The sequence below is a fragment of the Hypanus sabinus genome, chromosome 13, assembly GCF_030144855.1.
Source record: "Hypanus sabinus isolate sHypSab1 chromosome 13, sHypSab1.hap1, whole genome shotgun sequence".
Classification (NCBI taxonomy): domain Eukaryota; kingdom Metazoa; phylum Chordata; class Chondrichthyes; order Myliobatiformes; family Dasyatidae; genus Hypanus; species Hypanus sabinus.
Window position 1 is genome coordinate 5,991,559 of NC_082718.1, and position 24,060 is coordinate 6,015,618.

A 24,060-nucleotide genomic window follows, 5' to 3' on the forward strand; every position below is an offset into this window, starting at 1 on the left:
AATACTGGTCTGAAAGCACAGACCACAGGCTCAAGAACAGTTTCTATCCTCCTCTTGTCAGACTATTAAATAGTGCCTAGTACAATAAGATTGACTTTTTACCTCAAAATCTGCCTCATTATGAACATAGCTATCATTTGTCTACCTATATTGGAATTTCTCTAACATTTTATTCTGCAATGTTGTGCTTTACCTTGTACTACCCCAGAACACTGTTGTAATGAATTGTATACAAGACAATTTTGCACTGTACCTCAGAACACATACCATATTTGTTCATTCATCGTCCTCTCTTTAAAGATAGATAACCAGAATCATTATAATTGTACTCAAACCCAACAACATCAGAAGTCTTGGGAGTTACAGTATCTTGACTAGAAAATATTCCACAATTGCTCACCTTTCTTCTGGTAAGTCACTAGGAGGGTTATGTGGTTTTAGTTGTATCCATTCTCGGGCTCTAAGGTCTAATCGGTGCAAGTCTGTGTTGTAAACATAACCAGTTGTTCCACCAAATATATACAGGTAACCATTTATGATCACCATTGCCTGTAAATTCAGAGCAAAGAGAAAGTTGAACAGCTAAGACAATTCTCCAAATGATTTTATGGACATCTTACAGCTCTAGCTAACCAGTCTCAAAGTCATGATATTTCGTATTTCTCTGTTTGAATTAAACAAAACTGGCAATTTGCATATGCTGCCTCTTAACTACCTAAGGGCGCTATGGTAGCACAGTAGTAAGCGTGACACTATTACAGTGTGAGGCATCGGAGTTCTAGCGTCATCCATTAGAAAGTTAGACCGTTCTTCCTGTGGGCGCATGGGTTTCCTCCGGGTGCTCCGGCATCCACTCACATTCCAAAGACATGCTGCTTAATAGGTGAATTGCTCATTGTAAACTATCCTGTAACAATGGTTAAATAGGTGGGTTACTGGACAGTGGCCAGAAGGGCCTGTTCTGCTCTGTATGTGTAAGTACATGCATATGTGTGTATGTTGCAAGCATTGATGGATAAATTGTAAATCAGAATGCCAAGAGCTGCTCTGTGAAGCAGCTCCCACGACGGGTGGGCAAGTAAATACCCTGTTGCAGAGGAGATCAGATAGACTTGTATTGTTCTGTGCCACAAGTTTTCTACGTTGCTTAATTTAATTTTTTTTACTGCTCACTGATACGTTCTGATCTGCATCACTGAATAGCAGACATTAAGACAGACAAAATATCACTCATCAACTTCCTTACTCTGAAATTTGACAAATCTGAAATGATAAGACTTCTTCTTTGTTAAAGAACAAAGAACTGCTCCAAATGTTTGGCCAACTTTTATAATTAAAGCAGAGTGCTGGAAATTTTTATTCAAAACTCAACACTATTATTATAGTTTTTATAATTATATTTTATCACTGTACACTCTAGACACCAAATTTTGAATAAGTTAGAGGAAAGAGAAAGCACCATAATTTGTATGGTTATAAAATATGGTGATAAGAAAATCTTCTTTATTCATCTGAGGCCAAACTATTGATTAAAACCCTAAGATTATGAGTGGCAATGAGGACAAGATGCAGGTTGGAAGACAGAGTGAGAAAGGAAAACCCTTTTAAGTGATGAGGGAGGATCCCTTTTGAAAGGTGAGAGGAAAGAATGAATGCTTATTGTGTCAATGGTCATTCAATGGCAGAGAATCACTGACCTGCCCATAGATGGGATTAGGTTTCTCCCCTCGACAGTTAAGCAGTGCCCATCGTTTGTAGTTAATGTTGCACACATGTACATCATTCCCACTGCTCTCGCCAAAGGGGACGCCAGTGCCTCCAAACACCAACAGATTATTACCATGTAAAACAACTGTAACAAATACAATATAAACATTGCTAATTTTAGTATTCATAAAAAACTGGACATGACTTTGCAAATTTATGAAACCCTTATTCTGTATCTACCAACAGAGAGCCTACTCAAAGAAGCTCTATACCTAACCCATTAAAAAAAAGTAACAGAAAGCCTGCTGATCAGATAGAGAAGGAAGATGTACTTGTTTTGAAGGATTCATGCCCAGGGGTAACCAACTGTGCTAACCTCTCTCCTCAGGATAGGCATTATTGAAACTTCCAAAACTATCACTTCACATACACAATGTACAGCATGAAACTGAACTCACTCAGATCACATTGTTTCTATCTTTTTTCTGCTCACAGTTTAGAAATAATGAGATTACTGGTTTATCATATCCCATGGTATTGTTTATACAATAACAAACAAGGTCAGAACACACGTCACCACTTTATTAGGTACACCTGCTCATTAATGCAAACATCTACTCAGCCAATCATGTGGCAGCAACTTGATGCGTAAAGCATACAGAGTCAGTTGTTGTTCAGGCCCCATCAGAATATGCATGTAGTGTGATCAAAGTGACTTTGATCATGGAATGATTGTTGGTGCCAGACCAGGTGGTATCAATAGAAGCTGCTGATCTCCTGGGACTTGCACACACAATAGTCTGTAGAGTTTACAGAAAATGGTGTGAAAAACCGAAAAACATTCAGTGAGTGGCAGTTCTGTAGGCAAAAACTCCTTATTAATGAGAGAGGGCAGAGGAAAACAGCCAGATTGGGCCAGGCAACAGTAACTCAAATAACCACAGGTTACAGCAGTGGTGTCCAGAAAAGAATCTATGAATGCGCAACATGTCAAAACTTGAAGCAGATGAGCTACAGCAGCAGAAGAGCCCATTGGGCTCCACTCACGTATCTAATAAAGTGGCTGCTGAGTGTACAGTATATACTCAGAGAGGACAAGAAACAGACTGAGTAACAGGCTGACTGCAAGGATGAAACATTTATTGAAAATGACAAAGAAAACATGGGTTTTACAGGGATGAATGTCAAGATCATATAGTAATGAATTAGATACACTGGTCAAACACTGAACTGCATGGAATAGTTGCCACAAAAAAAAAGGACAAACAGGAGATTGCAATTTGGACAAAATGAATTTGGCAGAAGCCAAGTAATGGGTGTACAAATACAAATGTCATTAAATTCAAAACAGAACAGTTGGGGGGGGGGGGGGGGAGCAAACCAAGCAGATGAACTGGAACTGGGCTGGATTGGGTGTTTGAAATAATGACCCAGATTTGATTAGGGTGCTTAAGGTAAAGGAAACCTCAAAAGCCAGTGACTGTGATATAACAAAATTAACCCTGCAGTTTAAGAAGCAGCTAAAGTTCAGCTGTAATAGTATTATAGTGGAATAAAGGGAATTACAGAGGCATGAAAGAGGACCTGGCTGAAGTTGATTGGAAGGGGACACTGACAGGGATGACGGCAAAGATTGGAGTTCCTGAAGCAATTTGGAAGGTGCAATAAAGATAAAGATGAAGTATTCTAAAGGGAGAATGAGGCATCCTTGGCTGACAAGGGAAGACAGCATAAAAGCAAATGAAAGGGCATATAATTTAGCAAAAATTAGTGAGAAGGAAGGATTGGGAAGCTTTTAAAAGCCAACAGAAAGTAACAAAAAAGCCATAAAGAGAGAAAAGATGAAAATTGAAGGCAAGTTAGCCAATAAAAGAAGATACAAAAAAAGTTTTTCAGATATATAAAGAATAAAAGGCAGATGAAAGTGGATATCACATCACTGGAAAATAATATGAGAGAGGTAGCAATGAGAGACAAAGAAATGGCAGACAAACTTAGGTATTTTGTGTCAGTCTTCACTGTGGAAGACACTAGCAGAATGACAGATATGAAAGAGTGTCGGGGGCAGATGTGAGTGCTGTTGCTATTACTAAGGAGAAGGTGCTTGGGAAGCTGACAGGTCTGAAGGTAGGTAAGTCGCTGGCACTAGGGTTCTAAAAGTAGCTGAAGAGTTTGAGGAGGCATTAGTAATGATCTTTCAAGAATCACGAGATTCTGGAATGGTTCCGGAAGACTGGAAAATTGCAATGTCTCTTCACTCTTTAGGAAAACAGGGAGGCAGAAAGAAGGAAATTATAGACCAGTTAATCTGATTTCAGTGGTTGGAAAGATGTTGGAGTCCATTATTAAGGATAAGGTTTTAGGGTACTCGGAGGCACATGACAAAAATCAGCCATGGTTTCCTTAAGGGGGAATTTTGCCTGACAAATCCGTTGGAACTCTGAGGAAATAACAGGTAGGATAGACAGTCAGTGGATGTTTATTTGGATTTTCAAAAGGCCTTTGACAAAGTGCCATACCTGAAGCTGCTTAACAAGATAAGAGCCCATGGTATTTTAGGAAAGGTACCAGTGAAGATTGGCTGACTGGTAGAACGCAAAGAATCGCAATAAAGGGGCCCTTTTCTGGTTGGCTGCCTGTGACTAGTGGTGTGCTGCAGGAGTCGGTGTTGGGACCTCTTCTTTTCACATTCTATGTCAATGATTTGGATAAAGGAATTGATGGGTTTGTGTCCAAGTTTGCAGGTGGAAGGGCAAGTAGTGTTGAGGAAGAAGGACTTAGGCAGATTGGGGGAATGGGCAGAGGAGTGGCATATCAAATATAGTGTAGGTAAGTGCAATGTCATGCACTTTGGTAGAAAGAATAAAAGGTGTGGACTATTTTCTAATTGTGGAGAAAACTAGAAGTGCAAAGAGGGTTGGTAGTCCTCATGCAGGATTCCCTAAAATGTAACTTGCAGGTTGAATTGGTGGCAAGGAAGATATATGCAATGTTAGCATTCATTTTGAGAGGAATAGAATATAAGAAACAAGGATGTATTGCTGAGGCTTTAAAAGACCTCATTGCTGGAGCTTGATCAGATTGTACTTGGTGTATTATGAGCAGTTTGGGGCCCCTTATCAAAGAAAAGATGTGCTGGCATTAGAGAGGGTCCAAGAGGAACTTCACAAGAATGATCCCAGGAATGAAAGGGTTAACATACAAGGAGCGTTTGATGACTCTGGGACTGTAGACACTGGAGTTTAGAAGGAAAGGAGGATCTCACTGAAGCCTATCGAACATTGAAAAATCTAGATGGTTTCCAAAAGTGGGGGGGGGATCTTGGACCAGAGAAGCATAGCCTCAGAATAGAGGGACATCCATTTAAAACAAAAATGAGGAAAACTTTCTTTAGCCAGAGGGTGGTGAATCTGCGGAATTTATTGCCACAGATGGCTATGCAGGCTAAGTCACTTGATATATTTAAGGCAGAGGTTAATAGGTTCTTGATTAATCAGGGCATAGGTTATGGGACGAAGGCAGGAAAGTGGGGTTGAAAGGGATAATAGATCAGCTATGATGGAAAGGCAGAGCAGACTTGATGGGCCATTTGGCCTAAATTTTCTCCCATGTCTTAAGCTCTTAGGAATTCACTTCTACAAAGAAAGAATGGAATATAAACAAAAGTCCATGAAACCAATATTCAAGCTTTGCTTGGACTTCCTTGAAGTACCAGGCAGTGTTTTGGTTGTCACATTTTAACAAGATATTTGGAGACATCAGACAGAGCAACACCCAAGATGCAAGAGGAACTGTGCAAGTCAGGCAGCATCTATGGAGGGGAATAAAAAGTCGATAATGCAGGTCAAGATTCTTCATCGGGACTGGAAAGGAAGGGGGCAGAAGCCAGAATAAGGTGGTTGACAGAAAGAGAGAAATGCAAGTTGGAAACTGATAGGCGAGCCCAGGTGAGGAGGGGGGGGGGGGGGGAAAGAGGGGATGAGGTAAGAAGCCGGGAGGGAATAGGTGGAAGCAGTACAGGGCTGAAAAAGGAATCTAATGGAAAAAAGGGAAGGATGCAGGTAACCAGAGGGAGGTGATGAGCAGGTAAGAAGGGGTGAGAGAGTATTTAAAATGGGGAATGGAAAGGAGAGGAGAGGGGAGTAATTACTGAAAGATTTCCAGCATCTGCAGGATCTTGTGTTTATGATTTGGAGACATTAAAGTGGATAGAAAAATAATTTATAAGGATGGTAGAAATGCAAATGTATAACTTCACAACAATCAAATCCCTGGGTACTTCTCCTCTAAATGACAACCTTTTAAATATTTAAGAATCTTAATCAATAGGGCACTATGTTTCCACTTGTGGAAGAAGCAAAATTAACAGCCATCAATATATTGCCACTAAAAATCAAAATTATTTAGAAACTGGAATGTACACAGTCAAATATCACAGGCAGGTAGCACAGGTGCATTTGCAATGAGACTAAATAACTGTGGGAGAATACAATGAAAGATTACCTGCACAGAGTTAGACAAGGACGTTGCAAGGTTGCTTTATTACAGCCTAAACACCACAACCTTACCACTACTGCCTTTGCTTCTGACTCCATAAAATCTTATCTCCAAAGACGAGGAACCCCACCCCTCTCACTTCCCAATCATTTTATGCCTTTTACAAACTATCATTGGCTATTCAGCGTCTAACATTCTTTGCCAATAAATCTGCACTCAAGGTATTTGCTTCCAATCTTCCAACACTGACACATAAAAAGGTGAGCAGAAGATTGTTTAGCTGAGATATCAGCAGTATTTAAAATGTCATCCAATAGGATTCAAATGCTTAACTTTATGCTCTGCAGTCTATAGAGGTTTTCCTAATTGTTGGTGTATTACAGAAATTACTGAAACTTTGAGCACAGATTAAGATACTCAATTTCTTGAACACATCCTCGTCCAGCTGATGTTTTTAATTCCACAACTGCAAATGTAAATACACCAGAGAAGTCTGGCCTGCAAAGATCTGTTCATTAAATCCAAGTCATTTTATTTCACTAAATAACAGCATCACTTGTATCTCACACATGGCAGTGTTCAAAAAGACCATTCAGCCCATTCTTTCCTACTTTAAGCAAAAGGGAAAAGCTGGAAACAAGCAGCACTTACGGAGAAAGTATGAAACAAGCTGATGACAACTGGAAAGGTCGGCATTTCAGAGAGCTAGCTCTTCTAATCTTTTATTTCCTTTATTGCCCTCTATAAAGGGGGAAAAGGAGTAGAGGAGTTGGCAGTTGAAAGTTTGAGAAGTGAAGGTGTGGGGGAGATGTGGCCTTCTGTCTTTGGAGATAAGACCTATACAGCCAAGGCAGTTAATGGTAAGTGATACTGTAGACTGTATTGTTTAGGTTGAACCTAAGCAACTTTACATCATCCTTGTTTTCATCCAAGTAACCTTCCACTGTTTTCTCCCACACAGCTATTTAGTCTCACTTCAAATGCATCAAGTCATTTAGCTACCATTGAAGGATATTAGTGCCATTCACTTCCAGTGGTAGGAAATTCCACATTGAAGATGCTCAAAGAGCCTGCCAGAGGTGGGACATGAGAGCCATGGCTCCTGCACTCTATTTCAAAGGCAAAGATATAAACGTTCAATGGATGGCAAAGACATGCCAGGCAGCAGCAAACAAATCCTAAATTGTAACCTCTTTGGTATTATGCAAACATGCATGGAATTATCACCTTTCCATGAGTCACAATGGCAAGCTTGTACAACTAATCCAGAAGCAATAAACATTTTTATCCAACTTGATGGCATATTAGTTTGACATGCAAATATTTCTTTATTAAACTCAAGTAATTTTATTTTATGGTAGCCTCCAACCTGATGACATGAACATTGATTTCTTAAACTTCTCATAATTGCCCCCCCCACTTCCCCTTCACCATTCCCCATTCTTGTTTCGCTCTCACACCCCCTCTTCATACCTGCCCATCACCTGCCTCTGGTGCTCCTTCCCCTTCCTTTTCTTCCATGGTCTTCTGGTCGTCTCCTATCAGATTCACCTTTCTCCAGCCTTTCATCTCTTTCACCAATCAACTCCCTAGCTTCACCACGTCCACCGGTTTCACCTACCACCTAGTACTTCTTCCTCCCCTCCCCTCCCCCTCCTCCTTATTCTGACTCATTCTTCCTTCCTTTCCAGCCCTAAAGAGGGGTCTCGGTCTGAAACATTAATTGTTTATTCCCATCCATAGATGCTGCCTGACCTGATGAGTTCCTCCAGCATTTTGTATGTATTGCACTAGATTTCCAATTTCTGCAATACCTCTTGTGTCTAACATTTTTCTAATTAAAGTGTTCTTTGGAAAGACAAATCTAAGAGTTTAATGCTGTGCATTTCTTCCTGCAGCAAGTCAAATAGGTAATATCCAAAAGTCCTAGATCCCTAATTGTGTTTGAAAGCAGCTTGAATGATTATGAGTGAATTGCTGGCAGTACCTGACATCGACGCAAGCTCCCTGGGCATGAATCCTTCTGTACCAACTTGCTGCCAAATACCAGAGGCAAAGTTATATCGCCAGAGTTCACGGAAAAGTGGGTAGGCTTCATTCTCAGGACCGCCAGACTCTTCATAGTCTGGGTTGTAGCCTCCAAATACATAAAGGTTTGAATTATCTGCAACACAGCGGTGACCACTTCGAGCGGGTGGAGCTACGTGACCTGGTGGAAAGGTGGTGAGGGGGGCAGAAGATGAACAAGGAAAAATAAAATTTTAGCCATCTTGGCAAGATCTGCTCATGGAAATCATAGAAACATTACACAACTTCCAAAAATGCAAGCATCTTAAAAAAATGCTACGTCTTTCACAGTCTTAGAGGGGCTCAAAGTATCACCCAATTTTCATTTGGTTGCTTCATTTTTGAGTTTGTATCCTGCAAAACAAATACAACATAAAATCGAAAAGGTATACAAGTATATTAGTTTCAACTATGAGTAGTAGGGGCTATAGGCAGATAGAAAAAAATGTTGCATCACTAGCACAACCACTACCCTGGAAAGTGAAGGTGAAGCTGGGGGTGGGGGGGGGGGGTTGATGAAAAGGATGCTGTAACACAGAAAATGCAGCAACCAATCGCTAAATTTCATATTAGCAATGTGCTTATGACCAAATAATCATTGTTTAGTGATGCTAGCAACAATATATACCAGCAATAACTTACTCTTCCCATCCAAGGCTTGAAAGATAGCAGCACTCCCTGAATACAACACTGAGGTGACAGCCTGAATTTGCTACTCAATTCTCCAGAGCAGTTCTTGCATCCACTCCAAAGTTCAGAGTGAACAGCAATACCAAATGAACAACCGTATCTTAAAATACAACATAAATACAAATCCTACTTTAGAAAGGCCATACATCTGTGTGCAAACCAGCAAACCTCTGAGCTACACTTCACAGAATAAAGCAAGCATCTCAATAAATTTTCAGAGTGACAGCACATATTTTCTGGTGACTTTCAGAAGTCAGTTGTTGCAAAAAAGAATTTAAATATAAAATAAAAATCAGTTATCAGTCTAAACTTTAATTCGCTCAAGGGGTTGCCTCCGGACAATTAGCTAGTAATTTCCTTAGCCAGAGAGTGGCGAATCTGTGGAATTCATTGCGACAGGTGGCTGTGGAGGTCAAATCTTTAGGTATATTTGAGTAAGAAGTTGATAGATTCTTGATTATTTGGGAAATTAAGGGATGCAGGGAGAAGGCAGGGGATTGGTGTCGAGAGGGGAAATGGATCGGCTATGATGAAATGGCAGAGCAGACTTGATGGGCAAAAATGACCCAATTCTGCTCCTATATGTTACAGACTTAAAACAATGACACAAGTGACTCATTAAAACAACTCATGTCATTAAGATTAATACAATGCATATTCATTGTGTTTCCTGAAAGCTGCATGCTAATTTCTGAGTAATACCATACAAATTTTGCTAGCACTCATTAGCCTTAAGTACATCAGAACTATGTAATTACTGATGGGATACTTCTACACCAAACCACTTTCCCTAATCACAGTAAAACAAGTAAGGAATGGAATGGACATTTTCTATTTCACAGGTACAATTCCCAAAGAAAGAACTGCAATTATACTCAATGAGTAAACTGGGGAGGAAGATTATGCTTAATTAGAAATAATAATGTGGTTTAGAAATTACTAACAAAACATTCCAATATACAAATTATGCTAAGTTTCAAATCTTGGTTAGGCCCCTTAGAATTCTGTGCACTTTGAGGTTCCTTTTATTATAATAATAATAATAAACAGTGGAGATGTTTGTAGAATTGTTCAAAGATGGGAAAGGATAAAGCCTAATACTCTACTCTTACACAGAATTGTTGTTTTTCAAAATAAAAGAAACTATTCCTACTTATGGAGTAAGAAAAATTTCAGGCCATTAAAACAAATCAGTCATCAGGAGCACAGACTTCCTCATTAATTAGCATAGGCCGAGTAGACAGTCATAGAATGCAGGGTGAAAAGTATAGGTACATTTTCTTTTAAAAACACAGAGAACGGCAAGTGTGTGGAACACTCTGCCAGGGGCAGTAGTAGAGGTAGATACATTTGGGACATTTCAGAAACTCTTAAGATAGGCACAAGGATGATAGAAAAATAGAGGACTTTGAAGGAGGGAAGGGCTAGATTGATTTTAGAGTGGGTTAAAAGATGGGTACAAGAATGAATGCAAAGTGCAAAGGACCAAGGCTCCAAATCAGATTTAATATCACAGGCTATTTCATGAAATTTGTTGCCCAAGGAGAGCAGGGTGAGCTGCCTCAACTATCATCCAGTTGCACTCACATCTAAGTGGTGAAGTGCTTTCAGAGGTTGGTCATGGCCAGAATCAAATCCTGACTAAGCAAGGACCGAGACTCACTGCAATTTGTCCACCACACAACAGGTCTACAGCGGATACAACCTCACTGGCTCTTCTCTCGGCCTTGGACCACCTGGACAACAGCAACACCTAGTCCGGCTTCTGTTTATTGATTACAGTTCAGCATTCAACATCACCACACCCTCCAAATGAATCAACAAACTTCAAAAACTGGGCCTCCACACCTCCCTCCGCAACTAGATCTTTGGCTTCCTCATTGGGAAAACACAGCCTGTGTAGATCGGACAGAACATCTCCTCCTCACTGACAATCAACACCTGCACACCTCATGGATGGGTGCTTAGCCCACTGGTCTACCCCTTCTACATCCATGATTGAGCCTAGCTGCACAAATGGCCAATGCCAACTATTGTTAGCAGAATTTCAGATGGTGACAAGAAAAAGGTACGGGTGTTGAAAGCCTGGAAGAGGCAAATGTCTCGTTTGAGTGTGTCCGAGATGGGGATGCACGTGGTGCTGAACCTGGTAACGGAGCTCAGAAGAAGTCTGCGGTATCTGATTCAGTGGAACGGGGCGGCCGTCCTTGTGGATCAGATAGACTTGGTTCAGTGGGAAAAGGGTTAACCTTGGTAACCGGGGGAAGTGTGATTTACGCCCCTGTAATAATAAACAGTGGAGATGTTTGTAGAATTGTTCAAAGATGGGAAAGGATAAAGCCTAATACTCTACTCTTGCAAAGAATTGTTGTTTTTCAAAATAAAAGAAACTGTTCCTACTTATGGAGTAAGAAAAATTTCAGGCCATTAAAACAAATCAGTCATCAGGAGCACAGACTTCCTCATTAATTAGCATAGGCCGAGTAGACAGTCATAGAATGCAGGGTGAAAAGTATAGGTACATTTTCTTTTAAAAACACAGAGAACGGCAAGTGTGTGGAACTTGAAACGAGAAACATCAGCTAGTTGAGTGGTGTCGCAACAATAATCTTACATTCAGTGTCAGTAAGACCAAAGAATTGATTGTGGACTTAAGGAAAGGGGCATCAAGGGACACACACTAGTTCTCAAGCTACTATTCATGCACAAACAGGAGGCAGCTAGTTGGCAGGCTGGCAGCTGTAAAGTACGAAATTAATTTCATCTTGTATCATTACAAGTCCAGGTCTAATTTAATGGCTCAATGACAACCAGTTTTACCTGTGCCTTTAATACCAAGACCCTTAAAGGCACCACAACAAAAACAGAATGAACTCAGCACCTCAAGCAGCACATTTCACCTGAATATCAGATGCTCCTTGACCCAACAAGTTCTTCAAGCACTTTAGATTCTAGCATCTGCAATCTCTGACAAAGGGTCTCAGCCCGAAACGTCGACAGTGCTTCTCCTTATAGATGCTGCCTGGCCTGCTGTGTTCCACCAGCATTTTGTGTGTGTTATCTGCAATCTCTCTTGCCTTTGATGTTTTTTAAAACCTAACTTTTTGACCAATGCCTTGGTTATCTACCCAATAATTCAAAATGATTAACATCAATTTTTGCTTGAAGACACTCCTCTGAAAAGCCGGGGGACAAAAGCTGCACATATATCCTTCACAATTACAAATTCTTTTGCAGCAAGTACAAAGTTGTGCAAGCCTCTTTGAACAATAAATCTATCCTTTTCCCCCTTCACAGCCCATAATCTTTCATTTTCTTTCATCCATGTGCCCATGCAAGAATCTTTTAAATGCTGCTATTATATCAAGCTTGACCACTGTCCCCAGCAACGCGTTTCAGCCATCCATCACTTTCGGCCTTTGCGACCCTAATAACAAAGGTGCAGGCCATCTGCTCTATCTATGCCTCTTATAATCTTAAGCACCTCCGTCAAGTTGAATTTCATCCCCCTTTGCTCCAAAGAAAAATGCCCCAGATCCCTCAACCTATCCTCATAAGATACGTTCTTTAATCCAGACAGCATCCTGATATATCTCCTCTGTACCTCTCTAAAGCTTCTACATCCTTCCTATAATGAGGCAACCAGAAATGAACACAGTATTCCAAGTGTGGTGTAATCAGAGTTTTATATAGCTGCAACATAACTTTGTGTCTTTTGAACTCAACCCCCCAACTAAAGAAGCCAACACACTTAACCACACTATCAACCTGCGCAACAATTTGAAGGATCAATGGATTTGGGCCCCAAGAGCTCTTTGTTCCTCCACACTGAGCAGGGGCCCCAGAACAGATCCCTGCAAAATACCATTGGTCACTGACTTCCAGGCAGAATGCATTCCATCTACTAAGGTGCTCTACATTCTGTGGGCAAGCCAAATCCTCATGGACCCCATGGCCGAGCCCACCACGGGGAGCCTTGTCAAATGTCTTACTAAAATCCAAATACACTACATCCATTGCTTGATCTTCATCAATTCGTTTTGGCACCTCCTCGAAAAACTCAGTTGGGTTTGTTAGGTGTGACCTGCCCTTCCTAAAGCCACATTGACTATCCCTGATCTGACTATGCTTTTTCAAATAAATTCCATTCCCATGAGTACTCTCCAATAGTATGCCTACCACTGACGCAAGACTCACTGGTCTATAATTCCCAGGATTATCCCCATTACCTTTCCAGAGCAATGGAATATTTGCCATCCTCCAATCCTCTGGCACCACTCCTATGGCTAGAGAGGACACAAATATCTTCATTAACACCCTAGCAAATTATTCTTTCACTTTCTGTAGTAATCTAGGGTACATCTTGTCCAGCCCCTGTGTCTCATTTATCCTAATGATTTTCAGAAGCTCCAACCCCATCTCGACATGTTCCAGCACATTAGCCTGTTTGATACTAATCTCACATTTGTCAAGGTCCCCTCTCTAGTGAACACAAAGCAAAGTATTCAATGAGAATCTTCTCTACCTGTTCTGCCTCCAGGCACGTTTTCCCCCTTTAAACCTGAGCACTCCTACCCTCACTTAAATCATCCTCCTGTTCTGAGGATGTTCTGAATGCCTTGGGATTTTCCTTAATCCTAATCCTTGATTAAATATTCCACCTGGAACATCTGGACAGTGAAGATGTATACATCAGGGCGCTCTTCAATGACTACAGCTCTGCATTCAATACTATCACCCCCTCAAAACTAATCAATAAGCTTCAAGACCTTGGCATCAAAACCTCCTCATGCAACTAGATTATTGATTTCCTCATCTGCAGACCCCAGTCAGTTTGGATTGGCAAAAACATCTAATCTACAATCTCCATGCTCAGCTCCCCCTCCCCACTCACTTTATACTTATGACTGTGAGGTTGAGCATAACTGCAATGCTACACTCAAACTGCTGACCACACCACGGTTGTTGGCCGAATCAAAGATGGAAATGAATCAGCATATAGGAGGGAGATTGAAAATCTGGCTGAGTGATGCCACAATAACCTCTCACTCAATATCAGCAAGACAAAGGAGCTAATTATTGATTTTAAGAGGAGGAAACTGGAGGTCCATAAGCCAGTTCTCATCAGGGAAATCAGAGGTGAAGAGGATCGACAATTCTAAATTCCTCAGTGTTATCATTTCAGGGTCCAGCACCTAAGTGCCATTACGAAGAAAGCACAGCAGTTACCTCTACTTCGACATTACAAAGATTTGACATGTCATCTAAAACTTTGACAAACTTCTATAGATGTATGACAGACAGTATATTGACTGGTTGCATCATGGCCTGGTATGGAAGCACCAATGACCTTTAATGGAAAGTCCTACAAAAAGTAGTGAATCAGCCCAGTCCATCACAGGTAAAGTTCTCCCCACCATTGAACACATCTACATGGAGCGCTGTCATAGAAAAGCAGCATCCATCATCAAGGACGCCCATCATCCAGGCCATGCACACTTCTCTCTCCTGCCATCAGGAAGGTGGTACAGGAGCCTCAGGACCCACACTACCAGGTTCAATAACTTATTACACCTGAACCATCAGGCTCTTGAACCAGAGGGAATAATTTCACTCATTCTATCACTGAACTGTTCCCACAACCTACGGACTTAATTCCAAGGACTCATCATTTCACTTTCTAGATATTATTGCTTATGTATTATGTATTTATTTATTTATTATTACTTTTTCTTCCCTTTTTGTATTTGCACAGTTTGTTGTCTTTGTACCTTGATTGTTTGTCTCTCCTGCTGGGGTAGTCTTTCATCGTGTTTCACATATTTACTGCAAATCCCAAAAGAAAATGAATCTCAGAGTTCTACAGTCCATGATGTAATACAAGATACCTTTGTACACTTAAATGATTATTACAACCAGGGATTTTTATCAATTTAACTGAGAATTTTTATTTGTGAACCACATGCTCCTTTCCACCTCTCCCCCCACAGTAGAGCCCAAAAAAAGCAGGGAAATTGTAAGCATGAAAGACTAAAAATTCAAAAACTGAAATGACAGCAATTCAAAAGTATTCATCCCCCTTTGCTCAGTACTTCCTTGAGCCACCTCTCGCAGTTATTACAGCCAGTCGTTTTTTTGGACAAGTCTCTACTAGCTTTGCACAACATGTTGGAACAAGATTTGCCCATTCCTCCTTGCAAACTTGGTCAAGCTGATTAGTTGGGGAGCAGCAGTGGCCAACAATTTTGAGGTCTTGCCAGAAATCTTCGATCAGGTTAAAGTCTGGGTTCTGACTGGGCCACTCAAAGACACCAACTTTCTTCATTTGAAGATACTCCATGCTTGCTCCAACATTGTGCTTTGGGTTGTTGTCCTGCTGAAAGGTGAACTTCCTCTCCTTTCTGGCAGAGACCAACAGGTTTTTAAAATCGCTAAATATTTTGCAGCATTCATCTTCTCATCAATCCTGACCAGATCATCCCCATAGCACGACTACCTCCATCATACTTTACAGGAATGATGGTGTTACCTGGCTGATGTGCAGTTTTAGATTTACAACACATGTACCGCTTAGTGTTAAGGCCAAAAAGTTCCATTTTAGTCTCATCTAGAAACATAGAAACATAGAAAATAGGTGAAGGAGTAGGCCATTCGGCCCTTTGAGCCTGCACCGCCATACAGTATGATCATGGCTGATCATCCAACTCAGAACCCTGTACTTGCTTTCTCTCCATACCCCCTGATCCCCTTAGCCACAGGGGCCATATCTAACTTCTTCTTAAATATAATAGACAATAGGTGCAGAAGTAGACCAATCGGCCCCTCGAGTCTGCACCGCCATTCTGAGATCATGGCTGATCATTCACTATCAATACCCAGTCCCCAAGACTTATGCTACATATTTATAGTATCTTCTAAGTGATGCTTTGCAAAGTCTTTACAGGCAAGGATATGCTTTTTTTCCCCCCAAAAAAAGAAGCCAGGGCTTCTTCTCTGCCACTCTTCCATAAACATCCCTCTTGTACAAGGCTTTAAAGATTGTGCAGCCATGAACTTCATCTCCAGTTGCAGCCCACTCAGCTTCTGCAGACTTTCCTACAAGTGCCATTCTTCTCCGGTAACGAAGTTTAGAGGGGCAGCCTGAACTAGCCAGTGTAGCTATGGATCCATATTTTTTCCCACTTTTTCATAATGGACTGCACTGAGCTCCGAGGTATGTTCATGTCTTTGAGGTGGTCTGTACCCTTCCCCCGATTTGAGCTTCTCCATTATCATTTCCCTGACTTCTTTTGAATACTCTTATCTTCATTTTGGTTTGGTCTGTTGAAAATATACCATACTGTTGGACCTTAGAGGGGATATTTATTCAGGTGATCCTCCAATTTCCGACAACTAATTGGGCAAGTTGATAAGGTAATATTGCACCTGAGGAACAGTAGCGTAGTAATTACAAAGGGGATGAATACTTTTTCAGCCTATTTTGGTTTTTAAATTTTAGTAAATTATTGACTGGCTATGGAAGTTTTCTTTTGATTCAATATGATGCACAATGTTTTGCGGATGAGCTCAAAAAATCCTACTTCAATATTTTAATTCAGAAAATGAGACAGTAAAATGTGAAAATGGTTGTGGGGTGAGTACTTTATCAAGTCATTGTATGCACTCTGATAATAAATTTACATTGAACCTCAGACACCGGGAAACCACATTAATACTCCTGATGCCTGCTTAAAATGGCAATAATCAGGAAATGATAACCGACTCACTTGTTCAAAGGGTTTGGGTAGTTAAAGCATTGTTGTCAGTTAAAGAACCATTACCATCAGGATAACAAGATATTCGTTTAGTCTAGCACACATCAAAATACTAAATTTTCCACATCTACACAGCTTTGGATTAAGTAGCTTCATTACAGAAGCTCTGCTCTTTGTGTACATCCCCATCTTCTTGAAAAAATATTGAACAGGCAAATTGTTCATGATAAAGCATTCAAATATGAAATTTCCAGAAAACACAAATTTAAAACTCAAAGCAATGAGTTAGGATTCATGATCCAAGCAACACAGGGTGATACTTGTGAAAGAGCCCATCCAACACAAATCACATTGAAATAATTCATTAATTGGTCTCAGCATCAAACAGATAAGTTTTAGGGGACAAAGAAGAGCATATGTGGGGTCAATGCAGATACTGGGCTTAATAACCCATTCTTTATCCTAAACGGGAATCTTCATACAGTCCATCTCCGGGTTCTGAAAAGATTCTGTTTTTAAAAATGTTGAAGAGACACACAGTACAGTTGCTCAGTAACTTAGTATGGTACCTATACTTCCAGGATATTGTAATGAACAGCCTCAAAAACACATGATTGACAAGAAATAATGACTAAAATTAGGGTAGGGAAAATAGTTAGTCCGCAGAAAAAGAATCTCAGGGTTGTATGTGGCCACATATATATACTGATAATAAATTTTACTTTGAACTTTGATAGCTCTGTTCTGCTATTTGTAGGAACATATTAAAGGAATGTAATAATATTATTATGGGAACTTGATTGTATGTATGGATGTCCATGAGTCAGACATTATTAACCCAGAGGAAAATGCCAAGTGAAAATAGTGAGCTTGGTTGTTGGGGATTGAACATTAATCATTGCTCAGGAATTGAGCCTGGCAGCTGGTTACATGCTCACTATTTGCAGCAAACCTATTTTCCTTAAATTCTAGGCAGCTAAAGATTTTCAGAAACAGTAAAGTACCTGACCTGAAGAACTTGCTGATTTAAATGATGCTCATGGAAACTAAAAATAAATATATTTTAAATGTTCCCTTATATTTGAAGTCAGATACCCCACAGCCCTTTCCCCTGATTCACCAAAAATTATGGTCCTCAAAATAAAGAGATAAACAAATAAATATTGTTGGAAGAGGAGCAGTATTTTAGTTTTCATTGCAGTCATCTCTAACACACTTACTAAACATAAAACAGATACAATTTATTACAGAAATATACAAGTTATAAAATCTTTTCAGCAGTAAGGAAGTAGAGGAGAGCATAGAGAAAAGAGGAAGCAAAAGTGGATTGACAGAAGACAAGTCTCATCAGCTACATACTGTGACATCTGCCATCTCCACCCACCTGTCTTTAAAAACCTGTAAGGAATCCTGAGACTGTGACAATGATGGGCGAAGAGTCTCCTAACGGGGAACCATCTGATTTTCTTCTGAGAGCCTGTCACCACAATTACCAGCAATGAGTCAGTCACACACAGCAACTTAAACAAAATGGGATTAAGACATACAAAACAAAGACAATGAGGAATATATGTTTTCAGCCATATATCTGCATTGTAAACAATGGAAGACATTTTACCCACACCATCTCTTTGTCTGCACCTAATTTGATGGAGTAACCAAAAGAAAATAGCATAAAGGGACACAGGAACAAACTCTGAAAGGCTTTTTTAAAATTACTATTAGATCTGCTCCTAAAGAAAGGAGGCAGAGGAATACAACTGACAGGAGTGATGTGATGTGACAATGGGGATGTGCTGCAATCTTCAGTCAGTTGAAACAATTTAAAAGAGCCCAAACAGAACAAGTAGAAATTTTTTTTTAACTCTTCAAGAGAAGTGCTTCTGTTGCATAACCTGAAGGGAGTTGCTTCCCAATTACAGGGAAAGTACAATCAATTCATGAGAACCCATCTCCTCAAACCCCAAATCACAATGATAGTCTTTAAATCAACTTCCCCTTCACGCTTTGGCCTGTTATTCAATGATTTGGTGAGCCAGCACAGGGGAATTGTTCCTCTGAATGATGCACTTGGGCCTGTTTAACCAGAGCAAAGTGGCTACACCCTCAGGATGAGAGTTAGCTTGTGAATGTTATAATCACTTGCCTCATTCCATCTTAGTTACTACGTGAAGACTGGTTTCAAAAGCCAATCTTTTCCATAATAGTTTACTCTTAGATCTTTAATGAAAATAACTAGGAGCATCATGACAAAATATCTTTTTAGCAAGTTTATCTAACAGCTACAGAGTTGAGAAAATGGATCAGGCACAGCCGTTTGCAGCAATTTAATTTCCCTGCTGACCAAGGACAGCTTGAGAGTCTAAAACTCAACTTGTACAACATGACAGATCATGCTTTTTCCATTAATGGATTCACAATGGTCCAGTCAGCATCCACTGGGGAAAAAAACTTAATGATCCATTTGCCATTATTCACAATGATTCTAGAGGCCAGGAATGAAATAAGCAGCATGGAGTTGGTGCATGTTCCCCATCTATTTAAAGAATAGCAGCTGGTTTGCTGTTTCTCTTTTAGACTCATGTTACTAAAAATAATGTACAAAATGGAAACTAGGATGTTTATTTAAATGGCATTTGAATCTCAATAAAAGGTAGATTTGGGAAACCGAGGCTCCAGGGAAAATGGAATCTATTGACCTGAAACTAATCGATATCTTCACCAGTCATCACCTAACGATAGACCAAAATAAGTCTGAAATAGTAGCACAGATGAGTTATTTAGCATGAATCATATGCAGTCCACAGTGGAGCCAAATGTCTTGTCAAGGTACACTTATATGCACTGGACAGTGACAAAGACCTTTGTCCTTTCCTTCGTATAGAAAGGGAACCCAAGGACTAATCATGACATTTAAAATGGAATTAGCCACAGCAGAAAATTCTATCTTCCTTGTGCTACTATTTATTCCCCATTTTAACTTCAAATTGGGGGGGGGGGGGGGGGCAGAAGTGGTTATCCATGGGGAGTGTTACATTTTGAAGGCACCTTCACTTTTTGATTACTCATTACACTGATGCCTCATATACTCTCTTGTCAGGACATAATGTTATTTCAAATGAAGCTATTCCATAACACTATTTCAAAAAAGAGTAGGATACTTACAATAGCTGATAATTTTCTCACAACCAATGTATTTAAATAAAAAGCTCACATTGTTGTATCAGGTGTGCAAATTGGTTGGCTCATCTCCTACATCAGAGCCGTGTCTACTTGCCACCACAACCACTTCCCTGCTGAACTTAGATTCTTGAGTGACCGAAAAGTACTAATGACATTCTTGTGGAAAACATTAAGTAATTGTGGTGCAGTAGAAAGAAAAATCAGGCTCATCATCCATATAAGCATCAGTGACTGAAAGCATTATCCTCATGACATCCTTCAATTAACTTACAGCCATTAGCTCTGGCACATGATGAGACACCTGAAGAAAATCACACGCTCTTTTGAGTCCAATTAATATATGGCCCAAGCAAGCAGTGAAAAACAGGTATTTCCCTTTTTTTTTGAAAAAACCTTCTTGTATACACTTCACACACATTATGTAAAAATCACAATGACTGAAGTACTAAATAAACAGCTAAGCTATAATTCTGAAGTCTGATCAGTACACTCTTCCTAATTTGTGCCATACTGATCAAACCCCAAGTCAAACAGTTCACTCTAAATGAAGTGAGAAGTGCACTAAATATGGAAAGGAAACGAATCATACCTCATAATGCCACTTCTAAATCATAGTTGGGGAAAACAAACTACTCTAGGGCAAATTGGCTAACAAAGTCTAGACCTATTGTGCTCCAGGTTAAGAATTTTCCTCTCTTATCTGTCCGGACCCACAACTTAAAATTCGCATCCCTCAATTTTGGATACTTTGGACAGGAAGAATATCAATTCAACATTTAAGGTCTCATGGTCTCTGAAGTGTGAAATGTCAGGAGGATGTTATGAGACTGCAGGGTGACTTGAACAGGTTGGGTGAGTGGGCAAATGTATGGCAGATGCAGTTTAATGTGGATAAATGTGAGGTTATCCACTTAGGTGGCAAGAACAGGAAGGCAGATTACTATCTAAATGGTGTCAAGTTAGGAAAAGGGGAAGTACAACGAGATCTAGGTGTTCTTGTACATCAGTCAATGAAAGCAAGCATGCAGGTACAGCAGGCAGTGAAGAAAGCTAATGGCATACTGCCCTTTATAACAAGAGGAATTAAGTATAGGAGTAAAGAGGTCCTTCTGCAGCTGTACAGGGCCCTGGTGAGACCCCACCTGGAATATTGTGTGCAATTTTGGTCTTCAAATTTGAGGAAGGACCTTCTTGCTATTGAGGGAGTGCAGTGTAGGTTCACAAGGTTAATTCCCAAAATGGCAGAACTGTCATATGTTGAAAGATTGGAGCGACTGGGCTTGTATACACTGGAATTTAGAAGGATGAGAGGGGATCTGATTGAAACATGTAAGATTATTAAGGGATTGGACACACAGGAGGCAGGAAACATGTTCCCGCTGATGGGCGAGTCCACAACTAGAGGCCACAGTTTAAGAATAAGGGTAGGCCATTTAGAACAGAGATGCGGAAAAAGTTTTTCACCCGGAGAGTGGTGGATATGTGGAATGCTCTGCCCCAGAAGGCAGTGGAGGCCAAGTCTCTGGATGCATTCAAGAGAGAGTTAGATAGAGCTCTTATAGATAGCGGGGTCAAGGGATATGGGGAGAGGGCAGGAGAATAGAGACGTAACCCACTTATTCTGGCCTCATACATTAAACCCGCCTTCACTGCATTCCTTATTAGAAATATGACCTTCATGGAGCATGGAACCGGACATGTACATGTTAATCATCAGGTTTCCAAATGGTTAAAGATTGTATTTTCACTCATGCTTCTGCAACAAACACACCATTTCCCATCCTTATTGTTTCCTGAACAATAGCAAATTTCTGCTATTGGTATTACAAATTTCTTTATGTATAATGACATCTCAGCCCTTCTGAACATGATCATCTTTCAATTTCACCAACTAAAATACATTGCCTTTTTATCTTTATTTTTACCTCGCACTTTCTATCTGTTACATTCCTATCCACTCACTTAGCTTACCACCCCCATGCCCTCCAAAGCCTCTCTGCATCCTTCTCAGAGCCCATAAAGGTATCAAGTTATGCACCATCAGCAACTCCCCTCATTTAAATTCCTTTACATTGGTAACAGCTGAGGTCCCAGCACTGTGGTAACTCACTGGTCATACCTTCCCAATCCGAAACCAACTATATACAATATAACAACTATAGTGAGCCAGATGTTGAAGGGTGCATGGGAAGAGAAGTGATGCAATTACTATTAGAAGGGAAAAGGTACTCAAAAAGACCTAAGGGTACACAAGTCATCCGGACCAGATGAATTACACCCTAAGGTTCTGAAAGAGGTAGCAGTAGAGAATGTGGTGGCATTCGCAATGATCTTTCAAAAATCATTGGACTCTGGCATGGTGCCAGAGGACTGGAAAATTGCAAATGTCACTCCACTCTTTGAAAGTAGGAAGGCAACAGGAAGGAAATTTTAGACCAGTTAGCCTGACCTCAGAGGTTGAGAAGATGTTGGAGTCAATTGTTAAAGATGAGGTTATGGAGCCGTTGGTGATACAGGACAAAATAGGACAAAGTCAGTATGGTTTCCTTAAGGGAAAATCTTGCCTGGCGAACTTGTTAGAATTCTTTGAGGAGGTTACATGTAGGATAGATCAAGGGGATGCAGTGGATGTTGTATATTTGGACTTTCAGAAGACCTTTGACAGGGTGCCACACATGAGGCTACCTAACAAGTTAAGAGCCCAGGGTATTACAGGAAAGTTACTGGTATGTTTAGAGCACTGGCTGATTGGTAGGAAGCAGCAACTGGGAATAAAAGGATCCTTTTCTGGATGGCTGCCAGTTACTAGTGGTGTTCTGCAGGAGTCGGTGTTGGGACCACTTCTTTTTATGCTGTATATAAGTGATTTAGACGATGGAATAGGTGGCTTTGTTGCCAAGTTTGCAGATGATACAAAGATTGGTAGAGGGGCAGGTAGTGTTGATAGGGTGCAGAAGGACTTAAGTTAGGAGAATGGGCAAGAAAGTGGCAAATGAAATACAATTTTAGAAAAGGCATGGTCATGCACTCTGGTAGAAGAAATAAAATGTGCAGACTATTTTTTAAAAGGGGAAAAAAATCCAAAATTCTGAAATGCAAAGGGACTTGGGAGTCTTTGTGCAGAACACCCTAAAGGTTAACTTGCAGGTAGAGTCAGTGGTGAGGTAGGCAAATGCAATGAATCAGAATCAGGTGTATTATCACCGGCATATGTCATGCAATTTGTTAACTTTGCAGCAACAGTTGAATGCAATACATAAAATAAAAGATAAAAAATAATAATAAATGAATCAATTACAGTATATGTATATTGAATAGGTTAAAAATTGTGCAGAAACAGAATATATATTTAAAAAAGTGAGGTAGTGTTCATGGGTTCAATGTCCATTTAGGAATCAGATGGCAGAGGGGAAGAAGCTGTTCCTGAATCTCTGAGTGTGTGCCTTCAGGCTTCTGTACCTCCTACCTGATGATAACAATGAGAAATGGGAAAGCCCTGGATGCTGGGGTTCTTAATAATGGATGCCGCTCCTTGAAGGTGTCCTAGGTACTTTGTGGGCTAGTAACCAAGATGGGGCCGACTAAATTTACGACCTTCTGCAGCTTCTTTCTGTCCAATGCAATAGTCCCCCCATACCAGATAGTGATGCAGCCTGTCAGAATGCTCTCCACAGTACATCTATAGAATTTTTTGAGTGTTTTTGTTGACATTCCAAATATCTTCAAACTCCTAATGTAGTTGCTCTCTTGCCTTCTTTATTACTGCATTGATATGTTGAGAGCAAGTTCAGTCCTCAGAGATCTTGACACCCAAGAACTTGAAAGTGCTCACTCTCTCCACTTCTGAGAGAGATGACTGGTATGCGCTCCTTCATCTTACCCTTCCTGAAGTCCACAATCAGCTCTTTTGTGTTACTGACATTGAGTACAAGGTTGTTGTTGCGACATCACTCCACCAGTTGGCATATCTCACTCCTGTACGCCCTCTCATCACCATCTGAGATTCTACCAACAATGGTTGTATCACCAGCAAATTTATAAATGGTAGTTGAGCTATGCCTAGCCACACAGTCATGGGTATAGAGAGAGTAGAGCACTAGGCTAAGCACACACCCTTGAGGTGCACCAGTGTTTATCGTCAGCGAGGAGGAGAAAATTATCA

At 40.4% G+C, this 24,060-nt stretch overlaps 1 protein-coding gene across 6 annotated transcripts in view; it reads right to left on the reverse strand.

Moving 5' to 3' along the window:
* Positions 1-24,060, reverse strand: part of klhdc10 (kelch domain containing 10) — a 50,783-nt gene that overhangs the window by 14,943 nt on the left and 11,780 nt on the right. For 3 of the 6 annotated variants that reach the window (XM_059987044.1, XM_059987043.1, XM_059987042.1), the window contains 4 exons: positions 18,100-18,192; positions 8,192-8,413; positions 1,698-1,852; positions 401-549 (listed from right to left, as the gene is read on the reverse strand). In XM_059987044.1, coding sequence (XP_059843027.1) covers positions 401-549; positions 1,698-1,852; positions 8,192-8,413; positions 18,100-18,192 — 619 coding nt within the window. The remainder of the gene's footprint in view (positions 1-400; positions 550-1,697; positions 1,853-8,191; positions 8,414-18,099; positions 18,193-24,060) is intronic. The other 3 variants (XM_059987046.1, XM_059987047.1, XM_059987045.1) reach the window with 1 other exon arrangement.